The sequence below is a fragment of the Castor canadensis genome, chromosome 13 (genome assembly GCF_047511655.1).
Source record: "Castor canadensis chromosome 13, mCasCan1.hap1v2, whole genome shotgun sequence".
Lineage (NCBI taxonomy): Eukaryota > Metazoa > Chordata > Mammalia > Rodentia > Castoridae > Castor > Castor canadensis.
The window spans coordinates 34,411,066-34,433,365 of record NC_133398.1 but is presented as its reverse complement, the minus strand read 5'-3'; the positions used below and the strand labels follow the sequence as shown (position 1 = coordinate 34,433,365).

General features: G+C 45.6%; 1 protein-coding gene across 1 annotated transcript in view; it reads right to left on the bottom strand.

The window, feature by feature from the left end:
* The window catches only part of Gabbr2 (gamma-aminobutyric acid type B receptor subunit 2), a 342,858-nt gene that overhangs the window by 191,888 nt on the left and 128,670 nt on the right, over positions 1–22,300 (bottom strand). Inside the window, exon 3 of the mRNA XM_074051393.1 lies at positions 9,610–9,780. Within this exon, the coding sequence (XP_073907494.1) occupies positions 9,610–9,780 (171 nt within the window). The remainder of the gene's footprint in view (positions 1–9,609; positions 9,781–22,300) is intronic.

The following is a 22,300-nucleotide window of genomic DNA, read 5'->3' as shown; positions in this document are numbered from 1 at the left end:
GTCACCTGCTGGCAAGTAGAACCCAGCAGCCTGTCTCTCCACTCTTCATCACTATGTTGAATTGCTGGAAACCAGAAAGCAAATTTATTCTTGCTTCAGATGTTATTGTCAACGCTCTAGAAAACCCAAGGGAATTATAACTCCCAGAAGTAATGAGCTCAATATGGCCAGATATAAGAGGTGCATATACACAGATCAGTAGCTTTCCCATACTCCAGCAATAAGCCCTTTGAAAATATCATGGAAAAGAGATCCCATTCCCCAAAGCAATCATAAGTGCAGGAGACCTGAAAATAAATTTAAGGGCTAATGGAGAGGACCCAGGTGCAGAACAGGGCGAAGCTTTGCTGAGGAGTCAACTTTGACTGGAGAAATGGCCCACGTTCCTGAATGTGCAGACCTAGTCGGATGAAGACGTCAGGTCTTCCCCCAATTAATCACAGAGTTGCTGGGATCCAAACAAAAACACCAAGAGCAGTTTTGGTTCCTCACAACAATTAAATTGGTGAAAATAAAGACAACAGGGGGAAAGAAGGGAGGACTGCATATTAGAATATGTTGAAATGGAGTGCTGCTTAAAATACTGGGATGTCAATTCCAGAAAGACAAATGAACGGAACAAAAGTTTAACACTCAGGCATGAGCTATAGCTGAGTTGTCCACTATGACAGCCATTAGCCACAAGTGGCTGCTGAGCTCTTGGAATGTGAGGTTCACATTTGAAATGATAGCACTTTGGACATATTGCATTAGATAAAATGTATTAATTAATTAAAATTAATTTTACCTGTTTCTTTCTTACTTTTTGAAATGTGGCCACTAGAAAAACTTAAAATCACATATGTGGCTTATACTTTGTTTCTATTATACAGAAATGTTTTAAAGATATATATAAAATGTACTATTTTTCTAAGGATAAAATTTAGCAAAGTCATTTTAAACTGAGTCAGGAAAAATTACACTAATTAAAAGTTGAAGAAATAACCAAGTGCCTATGGGGCAGGTGAAGAAAGGTTTGATATTTCAGATCATATACCGAAATTTCAGGTAAGTAAAAAATGAAGTAATAGAAAAAAAAAGAAGTAATAGAAGTACTAGAAGAAAACACAGGGCTGAAGGTGTGGCTCAAGTGGTAGATCGTCTGCCTTGTAAGAGTGAATCCCTGAGTTCAAATCCCAATACCACCACCACCAAAAAAAAAAAAAAGAAAACACAGATAAATGCTTACAAAAATTGTGATAAGAAGAGCTTGCAAAGCACAACCTTAAAGGTGGAAAATATGGTGTTGATAAACTTGACTATATAAAATATTGAGCTTTTCAACATATGAAGTAACATCAAAAAGCAAATTAAATGTCACATGAAACATGGGGAAATATCTGCACCAAATGTGACCAAGGGCTGGTAGCCATATTTCATTAAAAAAAAAACAACTTAAAAATCAGTAAGGAAAAGAATACTCTAATAGGCAAAAATGCCAGCCACATGAACTGCCAAGTCTCAAAACGATAAATGGAAACAAGAAAGACTTAGTAAAAGAGAAATTCACTCTCAATAGTAATCAAAGAGATGCAAATTAAAATAGCAATCAGCAAAGATCAGAAAAGAAGAAAGCACAATGTTGGCAAGGCGTCCTTTCATACAGTGCCTCAAGACTCTAAATTGCTGCTATCTTTTGGGAGGACCATTTGGCAACATGCACAAAAGGTTCAAAATGTGCAGCTGCTATTTCTAGGAACTTTTCCTTGGAAAATAATCCGAGATGTTCAAACAGAAAGTCAAGCATGAGTATTGTGTTATTGTTTATAATCAGTACAAGCTCGAAAGCCCATTCGTCATCTACAATAGGGTTTTCTGGCGTAGGCAAATGAGCAGAGGAAAGTTTTTCCAACAGAGATTGGGAAGGGTTGATAATAGAAGCTACATTTCCACTTCTTGTCCCACCCTAAATTCCTTGAAATCACAAAGAATTTTTTTTTTTGAGATAGGTTCTCACTCTGTAGCCTAGGCTCATTTTTAACTCTCAAATTCTCCTATCTCAACCTCCCAAATGCTGGAATTACAGGTGTGTGCCACCATGACTGCTCAAAGACAAAAAAATTTTAAGAAAAAAGTCCTGACAGTTCTGGAATATAATTAAGAAGGCCATCAATGAACAGAATATTTGCAGAATTATTAGCATATGGGAAGGAAGGGAACAGATTGGAGGATAAACAAGATTAGAGGACAATAAAAGCCCAAAGCACATGAGAGAGGGTTGTAGCTCGGGTGGGGACAGTTCACATGGTCACCAGAGCCAGAGTCACAGTGCTGAGGGGTCATCATGAGTCAGGGTGGTGGAGAATGTTTGTTGGCCTGGGAAAACATTCTCCCTGGATTGTTGAATTGAAGAAACCATTTCTTTAGTAGAGCATTATTTGTTTATATATGTTTATTTACACATATGAAAAAACCGGAATGCCACAAGCCTAGATTTAACAATGGTTTGATGTGGTTTTTCTCCAAAGGTTCATGTGCTGGAGGCTTGGTCCTTAGTGTGGTCGAACCTTTCGGACATGGGTCCAGCAGGAACTAATCACATGCCTGAAGACGCTGCTCTCAGAACTAATGTCGTTCTCAAGAGGAGGACGCAGCCTGGGATCGCTACTTCTTGTACACACTCCATCATTATGCTGTCACCCATAACAAAGTCTTCACTAGAGTAAAGCTGACGCTGGTGCCCTGGCCTTGAGCCTCCAGAACTGTGAGCTAAATAAGCCTCTTTTCTTTATAAAGTAGCCAGCCTCAGACATTGTACAGTATCAACAGAAAGTGAACTAATACACTCAGTTGTGGTTCATTTTTAATCTTCCTTTTTGCTCATCTGTGTTTTTCAAGCATTCTGCCTTGAGCAAATATCAATATTACAGTGAGAAAATAGTAATTAAGGCTGGGCGTGGTGGCTCAAGTCTGTAATCCTAGCTACCTGGGAGGCAGAGATCAGGAGGATGGTGGTTTGAGGCCAGCTGAGGCAAAAAATTCACAAGACCTCATCCCAACTAATGGGTGGGCACTCTGGTGCTCACCTGTCATCCCAGCTATGCAGGAAAGGATGAATAGAAGGATCTCAGTCCAGGCCAGCCCAGGCATAAAGTGAGACCCTATCTCAAAAAATAACCAACACAAAAAGGTCTGGTTGAGTAGCTCAAATGGTAGATCACCTGCCTGGCAAGTGTGAGGCCCTGAGTTCAAACCTTAGTACCTTGGGGGGAAAAAAGCCAACAAAGAGCACTTGACATTTTTATGTAAGAAGGTAGCCACAATCTTACAAATTTTTTCTTTTGAATTACTGCAGTAGCCTGTTGGCTGGTTTCTTAGCTTCCTGTGTGTTTGTCCAATCTGCCCTCAAGACTGCTACCATTCATCCCCTCTTCCAAAACCTTCCATGGCTCCCTACTGCTGACAGGCTAATTCCCACCTTTGAGCCGTGAGGAGCCTCCACCATCTTGTTTCCTCGCAGCCACTTCTCCTAGTTCTTACTCTGTGCATTGAGCTGCTTCTTGAAGGTTCTATACCCTTCCCTCCCCACTCTACTCCTTGGCTCACGTGGCTCTGGTGCTCCTGGCAGATGGGCCTTGGGGGAGAACTCACAGCCAGAATGTACCAGAATAGCTGTGGAGAACCTACACACTACAAGATATGCTGCCTGTCAGCCAAGAGGCCTGACTGGTAGGAGCAGGTGTGGAGAGGTGCATGGGGCTCTGAGATTTAGCAAGCTGGGGAAATAATGAAAATCCCATGCAGAATCCCATGGCACAACCTCCAAGGAACCGTGAGGAGATCCTGAGACAGAGGGTTGGGTCAGCCATAGGGCCACCTCTTTGTTTCTAGGAGAGGTGGGTAGAGGGATGCTGGCCCCAGACCCCAGGCTCCTCTCTCCACAAGGGCAAGCATAAAACAAATTCCCATATACACCTGCCATTTCTTGGCAAAGTCATCCAATCCTGCTGAGCAAGTCCTCTGGAAATTAAGCAATGATGACATGCCATGGGCTGAGTTCTGGGTTTTGGTTTGCTGATTGCTAGCTCCTCCATTCTTTCTGCTTGGCTCTGGTGACCTGGGCAGGAGGCAGCCAGGATGCGGAATGGGGTAGGTGCAAGTGTGGATGGTTGGGCAGGTCGTCCCCTGGTTCGGGTGGACTCAGGCAACAGAGGTTTGCCCCTAAGAACCTGACCTGCCAGAGAGAGAAATCCTTTACTGAAATCCTCATTGAGCACACAGGGGACCAGACAGTGTGCAGGGAGAGAGGACACAGAAATGGGTGGTGCCACTGGGGGAGAAGCAAGTGGGGTCTTACACTGTGCCATGCTAACAGCCAGTAAGGGGAGAAGCCCAAGTGCAAGTGAGTACACAGATGGGCCCCACACCTGATCCTGCTGGGGAGGGAGGAGCAGCCAGGTGGGGCAAGAGGCTCCTGCCCAGCGAGAAACCAGTGTGCAGGTGCGCCGGAACCAAAGAGCAGACGGAAGTGACCAGGGGTGAGACAGAGAAGTTGGCCTTAGAGGGACTGTGAAGGGTCACTTGAGCCATCCTATACTTCCTGCCAAGGGCAGCAGAAAGGGGCTGTTGATTCTCCCATGGTGGCATGACGGGTCTCCCTGCCCTCCGCTGCAGGGGTGTCTCTCCCAGGCTGCTCTCCGGAAAGGCAAACAGTGACTTCAGAGCTCACCAGAGACTCCTATGGTGGGGCAGATGCCAGCTTAGCAAGTGGGGAAGATTTCAAAGGTCCAGGCAAGGCCTGGAGGGCCTGAAAGGGCAGGAGCTTTGAAGAGGAAGCTCCGCAGATGGCGACCTTTTGGTCTTGGGCAGATCAAGGGCTTCAGTGGGTCCCACCACTTGAGGGAGGTCTGTGGTTGGAAAGGTCAGCCCCAGAACCCCCCAGATCATCATGCACTGGAGACAAGGTGGGGAGTCTTGGAGTCTGTTTGGAGGGGAGCAGAAGGTGGAGAGTGATGCTTCTGTCAGCCACGGAACTGTAGCCATAGAGGGTGGGGGGGGCTCCTGAATGGGGGCCAGCCATTCGGGAGGAATCAAATCGTAGATACGCTAAAATAACGCTACTCCTCGCATGGTGCTTTTGTTGTGTGCGCTCTTGGTCCCCTCGATACCTCAAGAGACAGGTATTTCCTGTGGTTAGCCCCACACGCCAAAAGTGAGATGGAAAGCTGCTCCCCCCTACCTCATCAGGGAAACACAGATTAGGAGACAGTGGGGTCAGCTGCACGCCCATCAGAACAGCCAAATCCAGAACACTGTCAGCACCAATGCTGGTGGGCACATGGAATGCAGGAAACTCACCCCTGTTGTGTGACTGCAAAATGACACAGCCACTTCGGAGGCAGTTTGGTTGTTTCTTACAAAACTAAACCTGCTCTTACTGTATGATCCAAGCTCCTTAGTATTTACCCAAAAGAAAATAACTCACAATTGCCCAAAGCTGGAAGCAACCAAGACATCCTTCATTAGGTAAGACAATGGAATATTATTCAGCACTAAAAAACAAATGAGCTACCAAGCCACAGTGAAAATATTCCGTGTGTCACACGACAAGAAAAAACACACTTTGTGGTATTATAATTGTAGGTACATGTCACTACATATTTATCCACAGAATGCACATCAGGAACGAATCCTAATGGATTTGGGGTGACTACTAAAATGTATTAGTTAGAGGTTCATCTGTTGTAACAAATGTCCCGCTTTGGTGGGGACATGGATAATGCATGTGTGGGGACAAAGGATATACAGAAATCTATGTACCTTCCTCTCAGTTTTTCTGTGAACCTAGAAACTGCTGTAAAACAATAAAGTCTTTTTACAAAACCAGAACGTCTAATGTCTTTGCTCTGGGGAGCGACCAGGGCATCGAGTTTTCAAGCTCCCTACTCTATCCGCACAGGGAGCATCACTCAACATCCTTGGTGTATACTACAGAGACACGCCATGACACGGACGAGCCTGGAAAGCTGTGCCAGCCACTGAAGACAACACATTACGCAATTCCATTTATGTGACATTTCCAGAGAAGGCAAAGCTAGAGACAAAGCACATGCGCCTGGGGCAGGGGCTGACAACAGGTGTTACAAGGGGGCTTTTGGAGTGGGAGAATGTTCTGGAGCTGGATTTTGGTGATGGCTGCAGAACCATATACATTTATTAAAAATAATTAAGATGGGAAGGATTCTATGTGTGTCAATTACATCCCCCAAAAGTTGTTAAAAGTGAAAAGAAGAAAACCCAATTTAGGAAATTTACATTTTTTATTCTGGGTTATTAAAAAATAAAAAGCAGAACATATACTTGTGATCCCAGCACTGGGACAATGGAGGGTGGGAGAGGGGGGGCATGAGTATTCTGAGTCCAAGGCTGGTCTTGGACTTGAGATTCTGTCTCTAAACAAAGCAAAAACTACCTACCTAAAGAATCCCCTTGCCCACTCCAAGGAGCAGTGGAGAAGCCTGGCCACATCCACCCACCTCTGCTCCTCCTCAAGAGTCTCTGTCCCTCTATCACACACACAGGAGGCCCCATTGTTGTTTTTGAGTGAATGGATGCACACTGCTAGAGTGTGCCCCATGAGTCACTGGGGTGGCCACTCTGCAGAGGTCTTTCATTTATGTCTGGTCTCTTCTCTCCGTGCCAGGAAGGTCGGGGAAAACCGGACCTCTGTGATGTGCAGTGAACACTGGTGCCTAACAAAGCTGCTCAGAGAGGAGCCTGTCTGCTACCAGGTCCTCCCTTTTCCTCCCATCTCATTTAGGTCTCTGATTCAGACAGCATGGCTACAGCAAGTTCAGTTGTCCCAGCCACGGATTCTGTATCACACGACAGCAGTTCTAGTTTTGATACACACAAGAGCCAGCGAGGTGAGCAGAATCGCCTGAGGTCACACGGCCACGCTTTGGCAGAGCCAGGCCTAGAAACTGGCTCAGCTGTTCCAAGTGCAGAGCGGCCTTTGGGTCACCCTGCATGAGTCTTGAATCTCAGGGACTCGTTCTAAAGCCAGGATGGCCCTCTGTGCCCTACCCCTCCCACAGTCCCAGTGCTGCAGTGATAAGCTCTATGGGTTCAAGTCCCTGCCTGCCCCTCCAACTCCAGGATTGCTTTCACCTGACATTCCTTCCAGTGCGCCAGTCCGGAACAGAAGTGCTTGACACTGATGATCGACCAGTTTCCTAAAGGAATCCAGTTTCCTCTGCACTCACGAGAAGCTGTTAGCTGCTGGTGAGTGTCCAGGGCTGCCCTCCAGAGACAAAGCCCAGACATTGAGCAAGGGATGCCAAAGCACTTGGGCACAGAGAGGAGTCAGCTGGACTGAGGATTGAAATCAAGAGGAGTCCCTGCCAGCAATACCACCAAGCAACATCCTGTCCTGTCCTGGGCGAAAGGAGACCCCAGAAGAGAGCTCTGACACAGCTGTGCAGGGATGGAGATGTGATGCCAAACTGCCAATACCTGACCCAGGGAGGATTATGCAGTAGAGAGAGCACCGACAGCCTGGAGGGTCAAGCATCCAGCCCTGGCCAGGCCTTTTGCCAGCCCTGGAGTGAGAAGCAGTTTTCTGAGGTTCTGTGAACCTCAGTTTTCTTGTTTGCAAAATGGGACCCATCACCCTTCCCCACAAGGTGGTTGCCTGAAAGGGTTTTTGGAAATCTAGGAACACCCAACCAATGTCAGGGCTGATAATTTTATCCTCTTCTCACTAAGCCTGGTGTGAATATCAAGCCTCAGAGGCTACAAGCATGTAGTGACCAGCCTATGTGGGCCCAGGAAGTTGTGGATGGAAAGGAAGAAGTCTGAGCTTGGGGTGGGGACCGCAAAATTCAGGCCTGGCTTCACTGAGAACCATCTTTCATGACTTTGGAGGTGCTGTGTCACCCCAAACTTTGTCCCTTCCCCTTTCTGGGCCTTATTTTCCCCTTCTACACAATGGGAAGATTGGAGGAGGTGTCTCTAAGGACCCTTGGGCTCTGCCAGACAAACATGCCATTAGAAAGAAGCAGGGCCTGGTGTTAAGGGGATGGGGTCTCCAACCTCCTCCATCTACCTGTTCCCCACTTATTTAGAGCCTGCCAGCAAAAGCCTCTTCACTGTTTGGCAGTGAGTTGGTCCCACGGGATGTCAAGTTTCCTTTGGGCTTCTTCCTGGGGGCTGAGAGGTAGGAGATTGGAGAAGTCTTGCTTGGGAAAAGCTTGCTTTGTTTGCATCACGACCAATGGTAGGGGCCCAAAACATCCACCTTCCAACTCCCCCAACAACATCCCCTTCTGCATGGACTTCACAGCTGAAAAAACTCTTTCAAACCCATCATTCTTTGGTTTTGTCAAAAACCCTACAGGGGAGTGAGACAAAGGGTTATTGTCCTTGTGTTACTTCAGGGGAGGAAGACAGCATGGAGAAGTGTGGTGGCTTCTCCAAAGTCTCACAGGCAAGGACAGAGCGCTGCTCCTCCCCATGGGAGACAAGAGCTGCAGAAAGGCAAGTTCAGAGCCAGACCTCAAGCTGGGGATTCCCAGCCCTGCTCTGCCCCACCTGTGCTACCCACACCTGGTCTTCCTTCTTCCTCAGCTGGCAGGGGAGTGAGTATCCCTCATGCCTTCTGCTGAATTTGTCTGGACTCCATGGTCCATGATTTGTGTCTCCTGTGCTGCTAAGCACACCTGGATGTCTCGTTTTTGAGAGGCTCCAAGGAAAAGAGAAAGGGAAGCAAGACATACAAAGCAAATGCAGAAAAAGGGCAAGAGACCACTTTGCACTCACATGAGGGGTGACTTTTTACAGATTCCTAAGGACATGTGGAAATAGGAATTTTCAAGGGTTGTGTTGGGATTAGAAAGTGGAACAGCCTTTTTGGAGGTCAGTTGCTCTCAAATTTTTAGGGGCCTAGAAATTCCACCTTTAGAAACTCTTTGCCAAGATGCACACCGACCAGAAGGTGAAGGTGTGGGTTGTGGATGGTTCCTTTCCTTATGATGTACACGTTTGACATCACACCCCATTAAAACACAAGGTCAACCAAGGTCTCTTGGAACCATTGCAAAGCAAATAAAAAAGCAAAATCCATATGGTCCGAAGTCATTTGGGTTTTAACAAATACATCAAAAAAGTTCTATGGCAGGTGAATACCAAACTAAAAGGAGGGAATTTGAGAGAGAAAGTGGATTTGGGGGTTTGGGACAAAAATCATATACATTCTAGCACATTTTTTGACAAAAGAAAACAAAACAGAACAAAACAACACATATTTGTGTGTTTGTAAGCCATTATTAAAAACAAACAATCCGAGACGACCTGGGAATCTTGGGTCCAAGCCGCCTCCTCCCCAAACTCTCCTCTAGAGAAAAAACCTATTGGCGGCACTGTGTCATCAGTAGCAGGGACAAGACCCCCTTGAAGGGAATGAAGAGGGGGCCCAGCCGGGGTGCCAGCAGGATGGAGTTCCTGCCAGTTGGGCATGCATCCCTCCAGCCTCAGCATCCCTGAGCACTCAGCATCACTCAGTGCTCAGCATCCCCGTGCAGCCCAGTGGTTCCCCATCACCCACAGCCCCACGCAGAGCCCAGGCCCTACCTCAGAGAAGCGCTGCACGTCCTGCGTGAGTGTGCCCACGCGCCGCCAGCGGTAGTGCTTCAGCAGCTTCAGGATGGCCGGGTTCACTGCATTGTCCGACGGCACCGTCCGGAAGAAATAAGGGTACTTTTTCTTATCCGCCAGCACAGGCGTGGTTGCAGCAAAAGAAAGCTGGAAGACAAGAGAGATCGTGCATTGTACTGGGGGGCCTGGCAGCTGTGAATCCATCACCCCTGACCCAACAGCCACCTGCCAGTCTCCCTTGATACACAAACGCATGGGGCCAGCGAGATACCCTTTAACCTTTTTCAGTAAGAGTAATACACCAGAATTGAAGAGAAGATTAAAAATGCAAAATGAGGAGAAAGGAGGGGGTATTAGTCAGTGATCTATCTCCTCCCAAAGGAACACCATTAGTGTTGTTTCCTACTTAACTTTCTCCTACAAACACTTAATTATCCTGTCAAAAACTCCTTGTAAACATTTTAATAGCTGCATCATAGCCTAGGATATGAACCTACCACAATATATTGAGTCATCTCTAATGGAGGGGCGAGGAGGGGCATTTAGACTGTTTAGATTGTTTCTAACTTGCTATGTTATTTGGCACATTGATGGCCATTATTGGTGGCATCTTTGCACATAGTATTGCCCCTTATGTTTCAGGGCATGTCCACCAGTCTGTGATGTCTTTATCCAGTTAAAGACAGGACAGGAGCCTTTAAAGACTCTGTACTTATTTCCAAAAAGTGTTTCTATTTTACCAGTTTGCATATCTACTAGTTAGAGATAATCAGAGGGCCAATTTCACCACACTCTTGTCAAAAGGGAATAAAACACTTTTCTATCTAATTTTATAATGAATTATCACTGGAAACTCAGAATCATTGCATTCATGGTTACACCTAATGCTGAACCTTTTTGCATGTGTTGGCTGACAAGGAGTATGTCCTATTTCAGGCATGGCTTTGTCATGTTTATTTTTGAATGGTATTCTAGTGCTTTTCTTTTCTGTTTTTTTTTTTTTTCTCCTAGTGCTTTTCTAATTGACTTGAATGAAGACTTTTTAAAAAGTATAGCATTCAAACTCAGGCTATTACAGTTACTGCAAATGTTCTGTTTACCTTACCCTTCGGGTGCATGTGTTTTAATTTACGCTCAGTAGTCAAATCTGCCCATCTTTCTCTTTATTATTTCTTCTTTTTTTTTTAAGTGCCAGTGAGTTGTTAAATTGGATTTTAATTATCTGCACAGCTTAAATGTCACCACTTCCTCCCATCTCCTCTGATCTGTTGCGCTCCTCTCTCTCAGCCTCCTCCACAGAAGGTAGCTAGCAAGCTTTTTGATCTTTGCAGTGGAAGGGTGAAGAAGTGGCATCTCACTGCAGTTCTGATTTGCATTTATCTCCTCTCTGTGAGTGAGCCTGGGTCTCCCTTTCTACAAATTTGTAGTTCTTTCTGGAAACAGTTCTTGCCCTCTGTCCCCTTTCCTCTTTGACTCTTAGCCTTCCTTATCCATTTGTAGAAAAGTGACCTTTTATATTAAGGAAATTGGTCCTTTGTGATATAAGTTGCTAATTTTTCCTCAAGTTTATACTTTGCCTTTGATGTTGTTTACAGTGTCTTTTGCCACATAGAAGTGTGCTTTTTAATATGGTTGAATCATCATTTTTTCTCATTTACATCTGTAGGTTTTATGTCATATTTAGAAAGGCCTTTTCCTACTCTGAGATTATGAAACGACTTCTCTGTGGTTTCTGCTCTTCCTGCCTCCTTCCTTCCCTTCTCCCCTCCCCCTCCCTCTCTCCTTCTGTCTTTTGTTTCATTTTAATCTTTGATCCAAAGAGGGCATGATGGCAGTGATTACAGTCTTGGCCTGCTGGCAGCTTCCTCTGAACCCTTGCTCATTCTAGCAGCAGTGCTAGATCTGACTCCAGTCCTGTTTCAGCACCCAAAGAAACACCCTCCTGCACTAATGAGCTGCAAGTGATGCTTCTACCACTGGATCAGCACTTTCTCCCACCGACGTGGGGCAGGCAGGCAGAGATTTGTTCTTTTCCCTTCTCTGCATCAGAGGGCAGGCAGATGCTCCCTAGGACCCCTGGATCTCCTAGCATCCACTCAACAGTCCCCACAGATCCCATCAGTTGGTCTGACCAACAACAGCCCATCAGCCATTACCTGGAGCTAGAGGGGACCTGGAGAGAAACCAATATCTAAGATCTCTGGAGACAGGGACACAACAAGACTGGTAGGGGTCAAGGGCAGAATGACTATAAAAAAGGTTCTGGGTATGGGCTGGGTATGGTAGCACATAACTGTAATCTCAGTTATCTAGGAGATGGAGATAGGAGAATCTCCATCCAAGGCAGGCCCAGGCAAAAGCTTGAGATCCTACCTGAAAAATAAACTAAAAGCAAAAGGACTCAGATGTGTCTCAAGTGGTAGAGCACACACCTAGAAATTGTGAGGCCCTGAGTTCAAATCCCAGGTAACTCCCCCCAAAAAGCAATATTTTGCAAACCCTAGTACCACAAAACAACTTCAAAAACAAAACCGATTCTGATAGAATAAGTACTGATGGAAAGAGTCTACACTGAGTAAATTTCAGCTGGACACCTGGAGGAGGCTTTGCTTTCTCACGCAATGGAGTGGTGCGTGAGAAGTCGTGAGATCCTTGTGTCTGGAGCTGTGCAGTCAGAGGTGGGACCACAGCCTAGAGCGAACAGGGGCTCCAAGGTGTCTGTGAGCCCTGCCCCAAATTGTGGGGAAAGCTGTGCGGGTGTGTAAGTGCATACAGACATACACCTTTTTGCTTTTTCTGAAAAAAAAAAAAAAAGAATCCATAGCTTCCATAAAAGTCACAAAGAGCAACCTACAATCCAAACACCTGCCTGCAGATGATAACGTAGGTCCCACAGGGAGCACAAGAAACAGCAGCTTCTTATGGTCCCCTCAGGCCTGGTGTCCCTGATTCTTCTCTCAAGAGTGAAACAGCACCGCACAAGCTTTCTCTGCTCACCCGTGGAAGAGGGCACTCTGAGAAAAATCTGGAAGCTGTTATTTCAGGATACCATCACATCCCCCAAAATGCTTATCCAATACAATTTGGAAAATATTGGTTTTTCTGGTGCGATTTCTGAATCCCACTCTGGTTGCTACTTTCCCATTATTGCCCCATTAGTTCCAGGTCCACAATTAATTGTTGCTCGAGCAACCTCATATGTTTGCCCTGGAGGTAATTACAGTGGCTTCCATTCAGTGAATAAATGACCCATTGTGTTCACAATGGACTTGGAGTACAATGTGTGCCCCAGGTCTAAATCATGTTGGGTGCAAAATATTAACCGGTGCTGGCATTTTTTGCTCCATTTGAGATAATGCACACTTTGATTAGATTGCTGTGCACTTCCGTTTCTCTGGCTTTACCTTCTAAAACTTTCTTCCATGGGCACAGTGCAGGTGCTGAGTAGTCCTACTGAACTTGAGCACAGCGGGGGAGGATCTGAGACATCACTTAGCTTCGGGTTCTCTATCCTGGCCACACACTGGAATGGTAAGGGGTGACTGTAAAAAATCTGATGACTTGGTCCCACTCCAAACTAACTAGATCAGAATCTCTGGGCATACAGCCCAAGCAGCAGTGTTATTTTAAATACTTTCCAGGTAAGAATGATGCCCAGTTTGAGATGAGAGCTGATGTTGCAGCTCAACAACCCTGGTATTGAATAAGCAGGGTGTAGTGCAAAAATGGGGGGTTACTGTGACATTATACACCATAGCTAGCAGGAGGTGAAATCAGGACTCGAACTCTGGCCCACAGGACTCTCAACACCAGTGCTCATTCTCAGCTAGATGGCTGCCCTCCTGCATGCTCCTTGCCCATTCCTGGGTGCTCCCCATCTGCTCCTGCATGCTTCCCTGCTTTCTTCCCCCCAGCATCCAGCAGCACCAGGGCTGCTAGTGTTAGCACTCTGGCTTGAAGACCCACGCTTCTGGGCTCCCTGCCTTATTTCGCACAACCAAATTCATTTCCGAACAGACTGTGATTGAAGTTTCCAGTTAATCTCTAACCAAGGATTTATTTCAGAGAGCATTTAAATTTTAATTTATAGCTTTGTTATATCTAGTTTTATTGCATTGTTTTTTGAAAGTTTGGCTGTACTGTGCTTTGGGAATTAATTGAGATTTTCTTTGTGGCTTTTGATATAATTGACTTCTGTAAAAGTACCATGGTGACTGGGAAAAAAAACGATGTGATCGCTAGCTGGAAAGTACAGAATTCTTTATTAGACTCTGTGTACACAGTAGATACAATGGAGCTAATTATATTATTGTCATATGTTCCATGCTTCTGTTTGCTTGATGTGGAAGGCTGAGAGCTTGGTTAATTTTTCTCTCCTGCCTCTAACCATTCCTCCTAGGATTTCAACAGGTTTTCCTGTGTAGGCTTTGGTTTTATGTTGTTTGGGGCATAAATGTTCATCACAATTACATCTTTTTCAGCAATGTATATCCTTGTCTACTGCAAATACCAGGTGATTTGTAGATATTCATAGATATTCACTGAGGATTGAAATAGTTATCAAGGTAAAATAAACCTCTGTCACTTTATTGCTTTTTGTTTTATACTGTATCTCACTAGATATTAACATTATGACCTTGCTTTATTTTTCCCTTTGCTTTCATTTGCCTGTGATAGCTTTGATTCTCCTGCTTGTGTTCTACTAGGATTATTTAAAATATGTATTTCTTGACCACAGCACAGGGATAGGTTGTGGAATGTCTGTTATTGCTATAATAAATGGCTACTCTCTCATTATGCTTCCTTTTTGTTCCCTTTGGTTACTCTTAGGTAAGACTTGTACTCATCTTCATTCTGGCTGCTGACGGAGCATCATTTGATATTCTGAAGAAGGGAAGGGACTGAAAATTTGCTGAGGCTGGCCCTATTACCTTGCCATTGCCAGAACAGCTGGGTGTAAAGGTCTTGGGCTTCTATTCCTCCCCTTTGTGACCACAAAGTGGTACAGGCAAGAAATTCGAGGCTAATAGGTCGTTGTTTGTTCGTGGTGCCTGGTTTCCATTGCTTGGATGCCTGAAGGATTTTTTTTTCTTTTATTCTTAGAATTAAAAAAAAGTTGCCAGGCTAGAGCTGAATGTGGCACTGTTGATTTGACCTGGAACGTAGGGAACCCTATACACTCAAGTCTTCCAACTCAGAAAAAAGTTATAAAGATAAAATAAATATATTTGTAATATTTATATATCACATCTAGTACATTTATTATTTATATTTATATAACAGATTTTAGTGTATTTATTATGTAACTATTTTCATTATATTGTACATATTACACATAATAAATAAACAGCATATTTATATGTTATATTCATATATATTCTTATCTCTCCTCTGGGACACCTTTATTCTCTAAATCCTTATCTGTCACATTTTTACCTTTTGGCCCTTGTCCTCTGCTTCCTTAAAGCCATCTTTTTTGTGTGCATGTGGCACTGGGGTTTGAACTCAGGGCCTTCACCTTGAGCCACTCCAACAGCCGTTTTTGTGAAGGGTTTTTTCGAGGTAGGGTCTCACAAACTATTTGCCCGGGCTGGCTTCAAACCTCGATCCTCCTGATCTCTGCCTCCTGAGGAGCTAGGATTACAGGTGTGAGCCCTCGGTGCCTGACAGAAATCTTATTTTATTTTCTCTGTTTTATGGGGTTTTTGTGCATGCTTTCACTACTTTCTGGTAAGGGGCTGTATCATCCATGGTCCTAGCAGTCAGGCATAAAGGTTTTCACTTTTCCACACCTGGCCACCATTTGTTATTATCTGGTCTTCTTTGTTGGTCTGTCAGGGAGAAGTGGCAGGCCTTCGGCTGCTGTCTGACATTGCAGCTCTTTGCTGTACTGTGGCTGAGCAGGTGTGCAGGCTCTTGCTGGCTAGCCAGGGCCTTTGTTCTGAGCGGCCTGCCTTGCTCTGCCACAGCCTCGGTTTGAACTCTATTGACTAATATACTTTTCTTGCATTATTGACATTTCTAGCTTCTTATTAATTTTTTATGATCATATCCTCACCCCCCCCCCCACATCCCATCTCAGGCTATTTCATGGAGACCGTGTTGTTTAGCATAAGACTTAAGGATACCACTTCTCTCTGAAGTTCCCTTCCTTATCCCTCAATAGATCATTTTCAGAGGTGGGCTCTTCATCTGTGTCTTCTGGGTTTTGTGCTCTTTTGACTACTTGGCAAGTTCTTTTTCAAGGTACTCACCCTCAAAAGCAAAGCAATCTTTTTAGACTTGGCTTATCAAGAGACACACATTGCTGTTAGCTGTTTTCTATCTGCTTACATTACAATTGGGAATATTTCTTAAACAGTTTTGGGTGTCTTGTAGGCTCTCACTTTATGCTGTTTATATTAATAAAGTGGTGTCATCTTTTACCTTCAGTGCCTGATTTTCTAATACTTTGGATGAACATGGTATATTAAATTCCCATCATGCACTGCTGCTAGAGATCTTCTTTCCTGCCTATAAAACCTCACTTCCCAGAATGCAGTGCACTTCTCGTGCCCTCCCCTCTAGTTTTTTTTTTCTAGGACTTTATTACTGTGTCTGAGTTTATAAAGATATGTGAGAACAAAGAGAAAAAAAGCAATTTAGTCACCACAGAGATCATAAGTGTGAGGTAGAGCTTACATCATCCAATTTTCTGATTGGTATATGTGCTGGGTGTCTAACTCAGATTAGGGTAAGGAGGTTTATCTACTGAGTTTCAGGACAAGTGTTATTTTATGAAGCAAGGTTTAGTGGGCTAAGAGGCAAACTTTAAGATTTTCTCAATCCAGATCCATCTACTTTATAATTGGTTATGTTCCCAAATATCTAGAATTCAGTGAGCCTTGGAGTCCCATGTGTGTATGTGTGGGGTATGTGTGTGCGTGTTTTCTTTCCACGTCTTGATGGTTTCAAAGGAAAGCTAGAAAATATTCCACTGGGTACAGCTAGGCCAACACATCTTCCTTCCCTCTCTCTTGCTCTTTCTCTCACACACTGTTTATTTATTTAGCCTTATGCTTTCAAATATTGCAAAGTGTTAGGAAAATTGTGAATAAACAGTCTGAACTATCGGCCACATTATGTAGAAGGCCTAGCACTTTTCTTTGCTCGGTCAGATGCCATTGAAAGCAAAAGATGGTGTGAAGGTTTGGCAGGTTTGCAATATACACTCTTGAACTCCTCCCTCATGGGTGGCATCATGCCCTATGGGTGGTCTACAGGTCATTCAATCTCTCCCATCCTGGTCAACTCTGGCACTGAGTGGGACCTGAAACCCATACCTCTTGTCACTGTAGTCTGCGGCCAGGTGGCACCTGGATCATGAGTGGGCTTCTCTTTCTGCCCAGGGGGGTCCACGAGCTCTACCACCCATAGAAGATCCTGATGTCACATTTTCTTCCTTCATTCCCACACAGGAACTGGCCTGGGCACTTCTTATAGTGACAGTATCCAGCGACTGCCCAACTGTAACTAGACTCCGGAGTCCTGTGGCTTCCCTTGTACAATCCACTACCATCTGGCCTGAGCAGTGGCACTGTCTCCCAGAGCCTGTGTCACAGGCCCAGTTCATACAAAATTAGGCACCGTGAGTGGTCACCTTGAAGCCAGGAGGTAGACCAGGTGAGACAGCTTTATGCTTCTGCCTACATGGCTGAGATGGTCCTGTTCATCATGGAGTCAGACATCTACAAATCATTACCCCCTACCTTCTGTTTGTGTCCAGTGCTTCCCAGGTGTTCTCCTGCCTGACCCTCACGCAGGCCCTACCAGGTAGGCACTATTTATCATACTGACAGGGCCTACACGTTGAGTCATTCCACCAGCCTTTTTTGTGTTGGGTTCTTTCGAGATAGGGTCTCTCAAACTATTGGCTTCGAATCGTGAGCCTCCTGACTCTGCCCCGGGTAGCTAGGACTACAGATGTGAGTCAGTAGAACTTGTTTGACAATGGACAGACAGATCAATGAATGGATGGGTAGAGACTTGAACCAGCCCCTACACCACCAACCATCCAATGGGCCAATCGTGGTATAAACATGTCTGACTTGGGGATGACACTTTCAGATAGATTGTGAGGCAGGAGCTGTCCATTTTATAGCCGGCAAAAGTGTGACCCAGAAAGGTGACATAACTGGTGCCAGGTCAGTTAGGGAGGTGTGGGAGTTGTCTTGTGATACCATGTCCAGTTCTCTAGAGCCCAGCTAGGGAGCCCTTAGTTCCAGGCGTGGAGAGCAATGATCTTCCTCTGAGATCAGATAGAATGGGGAGGATACCACTTATTGGAGGCTTCCAGGGTCTCTCAAGTGTACAGGTCTCCATGGGGGCCACGTCTGGTCCTAGAAGAGTCTGGGTGACACACACTTATGCAGCAGAGGGCTGGGAAGAGAGCTGTCTGCATCCAGTTCCCGGTAGGAAGCTCTGGTCTGTTGAGAACATTTTGTGACCGTTTAGGGTGTGTAAAGTGAACTGTAGTAGCATTAGTAGTTAAGTCTGGAATCCAGACAGAAGTGCAGCACTCCAGCAACTTTAAGACCATTTGCAGAGATGGGAGACCTGGGCCTCACCCTATCTCTAGAAGGAGACAACAGAGCATCCCATAAACGATGGGTTGCACCAGCAATTTTCAAGGATCCTTACAACCACAAAATGCTGTTTCTCCCTCCGACAACTGCAGAACACGATGAAGGAGTTTGCTCCCATTGAGTGGGTCGGTGTTTTCAGATCTGATTTATTCCGGTAATTGCGGTGTGCCTCACTTCTCTTTCTGATCGACACCCAGATGAAAAATGTAAATACGTCTCCCACCTTCACAGTCTTTGTGAAATTCCAAGCCACTAACAGATTCTTGCCTAAACACAATTTGTTCTTTACCTGGTTTGGGCACCTGAATTTAACTTTTCTGCAGAAATCAATGAACTTCTTGGGGGTGATGGGTGTCCCCAGGGGTGGCCAGGGTTGCTAAGTGCTGGTCAGAAACTCGGGTCACATGCCAGGGGAGGAGAAAGAGTGAGGCTGCTCTTTCTTGGTGAGGTTTAGTCTTTTTCCATGGGTTTGCCGGCTGTGTTTGTAATTAAATGAGGAGGTGTTTGTCATCTTGGGTCCCTTTCAGCCAGGCTGAATGGAACGCAACTTTCCCAGGAAGCTTCTGACAAAACGCTGTTTGTAGCCAGTGCCAGGATGTATACAAAGGCACCAGGCCGTGTGTGCCGGGAACTCGGGGCCACATCAGGGCTGCGCCAGGTCACCGCTGTGCCCAAGCCCTGGTGACAAATTGTTTGGACACAAAGTGCTTCAATGGAGATGGCCGTGAGAGGAAGTTGATGTGGAGTGGCTGCAAAGCACTCTGAGTTAAGGAGGGAAAGTGTGGCTGATGTGCAGGGAGTGGAGGGGCTCTGCTCCAAGCCCTGCAAGCCCTGCTCCCATAGGCCTTTGGGGCAGCCTGCGTGGACTTGCTGAAAGGTTTTAAACCCTCCACCCTGCTGGAGAGGTTGCATTTCTCATCACTCATCCAGCTTTGTCCTGCCCTTTCAAAGGAGGCAGGGGAGGCCTTGCGTTCTTTGTTTTCTCTGGAGGAAACTGAGGCTCAGGGAGGTGCAGCGACTTGCCCGGGGCTTCACAGCTAGTAAGCAGCAAATCTGGTATTTGAGCTTTGATTTTTTGACTTCTTGAAATTACCAAATAACACTGGCCATGCAGCAAGCAGGGCAGGAAGGGTTCAGCACTCACTTTCCCACTGACAGTGCAGAACAACACCGAATTCACCGTTATGATCGCATGGGTCAGGTAAGGAGACTGCGAGTCAGAGGTTAAGTCACTGGCACAGGGTCACACAGCAAGCAACTGGAGACAAACTTAGCACATCTCCACCCACTTCAGAGACTGCTATACTTCCTGCCTGTGATTTACCAGTTTCTAAAACACATTCACGTCTTTTGTCGAATTTCAAACCCCACAATATAGATAGATTACACTCTACTACCCTCATTTTATAGATGGGGACTCTGAGAGAGATGAACTGACTTGACCAAGGTCACAGGTCAGCAAGTGTCAAGGCCAGGGCTTGGGATTTTTGTCCTTAGAATGCAGTTCTTTCTCTATTACACCAGAGGCGCCTAGGTATAAGACAAGGAGGCACTGGAACAATTTAAAGAAGGGAGAAGACAAGATGTGGTTTGTTCAAAAGAAGAAAAGAATGTTGCATCATGGTGCTTTTAGTTTCCTAACGTGATCCAGTGCAGTGATACAAACAAAAATTATATATGCATGTTAATTTTTTTTTGGTGGGACTGGGAACTTGAACTCAGGGCTTTGTTCTTGCAAAGCAGGCACTCTTCAGCTTGAGCCACACCTCCAGTCCATTTTGCTCTGGTTATTTTGGAGATGGGGGTCTCTTGAACTATTTGCCTGGGCTGGCCTTGAACACCAACCTTCCCAATCTTTGCCTGCCAAGTGGCTAGGATGACATGTATGACCCACTGGAGCTCAGCTATGTGTGTTATTTTTAAGAGAAAATTCTTCATAAATGCTTTTAAAATAGAAACTATCTATCTATCTACCTATCTATACCTGCCTGTTAAATTTGTATGTCCATTTTAATGAATAATAGTAAAATCCACATCCAACTGCCTGTTACCTAGTGTAAGACATAGCTGTTTTTTTTTTAAATCAAAAATAAACTAATTTAATTCTTGTTCTTGAAGGCAGAATTCTGTAGCAATGTGCTGTTCTCTGTTTTTTAAAATCTTTACTCCCTCCTTCAGCAGTTCCACCATTGTTTTATATAAGTAAGACTGGAAGGTGAATATAATTTTCTTTAAATCAAAAGCAGGAGGAGAACAGAGAAACAGCAAAACCCCACTGGTGCTGAGCACAGTGTGATCCAAGGCGGAGAATTCTGGTTTCATCTTGGACAGCCTGGGTCTGCACACCTTTGCCACCTCTCTGGAACACCAGAGGGAAACTTAACTGCCACCACAGGCCATCTCCTCCTCTGTAAAGGGGTGGCATACCCTGTCTCACAGCTGTGGTGACAACAGCATAGCAGAGGCACCTAAGTGGTGATGGTTCACAGCGGACCATGGCTTCCAGACTTTCAAGTTACCAGAGTTAAACTGGGAGAACTCGGTAGTATTTCTCACATCCAGACCAGGCATTTGTTCTTCCTCCCCTCACTATTGCCTCCCCGCGAGGAAGGATGGGGTCATTGAACCCATTCTGCAGGTCGGTGCATGAAAGGTTTACTCAGTCATGCTCCCTCCAGGCAGACCCATAATTCATCAGGCTTCCTAAATCCTAATGTAGTGATTTTTAAATGGCTTGTTAATTACGAAAATAATAATGATTATATTGCTTGTCTAATTGTGTATAATTAGGATGTATGACTTTAATTTTCTCTTAAACTTCTGGTAAACCATTTCCCTCTCCCAGCTGTGCAGGTGAGAAACGCAGGAAATTAACAAGTGACATTCAAGCCTCCCTGGCTCCCTGGCTCCTCTGCACTTGGCTTTCGGCTGTGGTCTTTAGGGGTAAAAGCCTTCTCGTGTGATCACAGCTGTGAAGCCAACTGCCTTTTAATTACACACTGCAGAAATCATGCCTCCTCTTGTCAATTTGGCATTCTAATTAGTCAATAGGTTGAAATTGCATCTGTGGGGAGAAAGGTGTACGGGAGCCCCAGCTCAATTCTTGCAGTGGAAGAGGACACAGCACCGACAACCACTCAAAAGGCACCTTGTCCCATCTCTTCAGGCCAGCTCGTATGTATCCATAAGTGGACACCACCTCCAGGGAGCCTTCTCTGCTCCCCCTCGTTCCCCGGTACTGTTCCTTCCTTTGCTGTGGGGCAATACAAAGTGGCTTGAGAGCCCTTTGGGGGCTGTTTCTGAGTCTTCCCTGTAGTTTATGGGGGAAGAGAGGGTGGAAGAGGGGAAAGGCAGACAGTAGAACACGATGCACCTCCATGATTTCCCTCTGGACAAGAGCTTAGCCCAAGCTCTCACCCAAACAGAAGCTGAGGAATGCTGGTTTTTCTAGCTGAGGAAAGGGGGTGGGGCGTCCCCTTGAGACATGGAATCCAGAGCATCCGACTCAATCTGTCTCAAGGAATCGCTCACCCTGGCTTGACCTGTCTGGCTAAGAGTGCCAAGGAGGCCCAAGAGTCACTTGCACACTGACACACAGAAGACTAAGAGCTGGCCAGCAGGTTTCAGGCTCCTAACCTGTGAAACGGAGCCTGCGCTGACTGGCTCTCCAGGGCTCTATTAAGATAACATGAGATCTTGCACGGGAAGTGTTGGATAGTAAGTAAGTCCTAGTGCTGTAACGGACAACCAGGGTTCTGAGGCCCAGCTGGTCTGCTTGCTCCCATTTTCCTGCCTCTCCTGTCTCCTTTCTCAGAGTCTCCCTCTAGCCTTCTACTTCTCAAAGCACAGCAGAAGCTCCCTCATTCCTCTATGACTGAACAGCAGTCCCCCCACACCTCCAGGCTAGGCCAAAGGTGTCTCTACCTCACCCTCATCAGATCTCATCCCACTGTACTGTTATCACACCTTTCTGTCCCCCCAAAACACAAGCTGACACAGGACAAGCACTCAAATACTTGTTGAGAGAATGAACACAGTGGCAG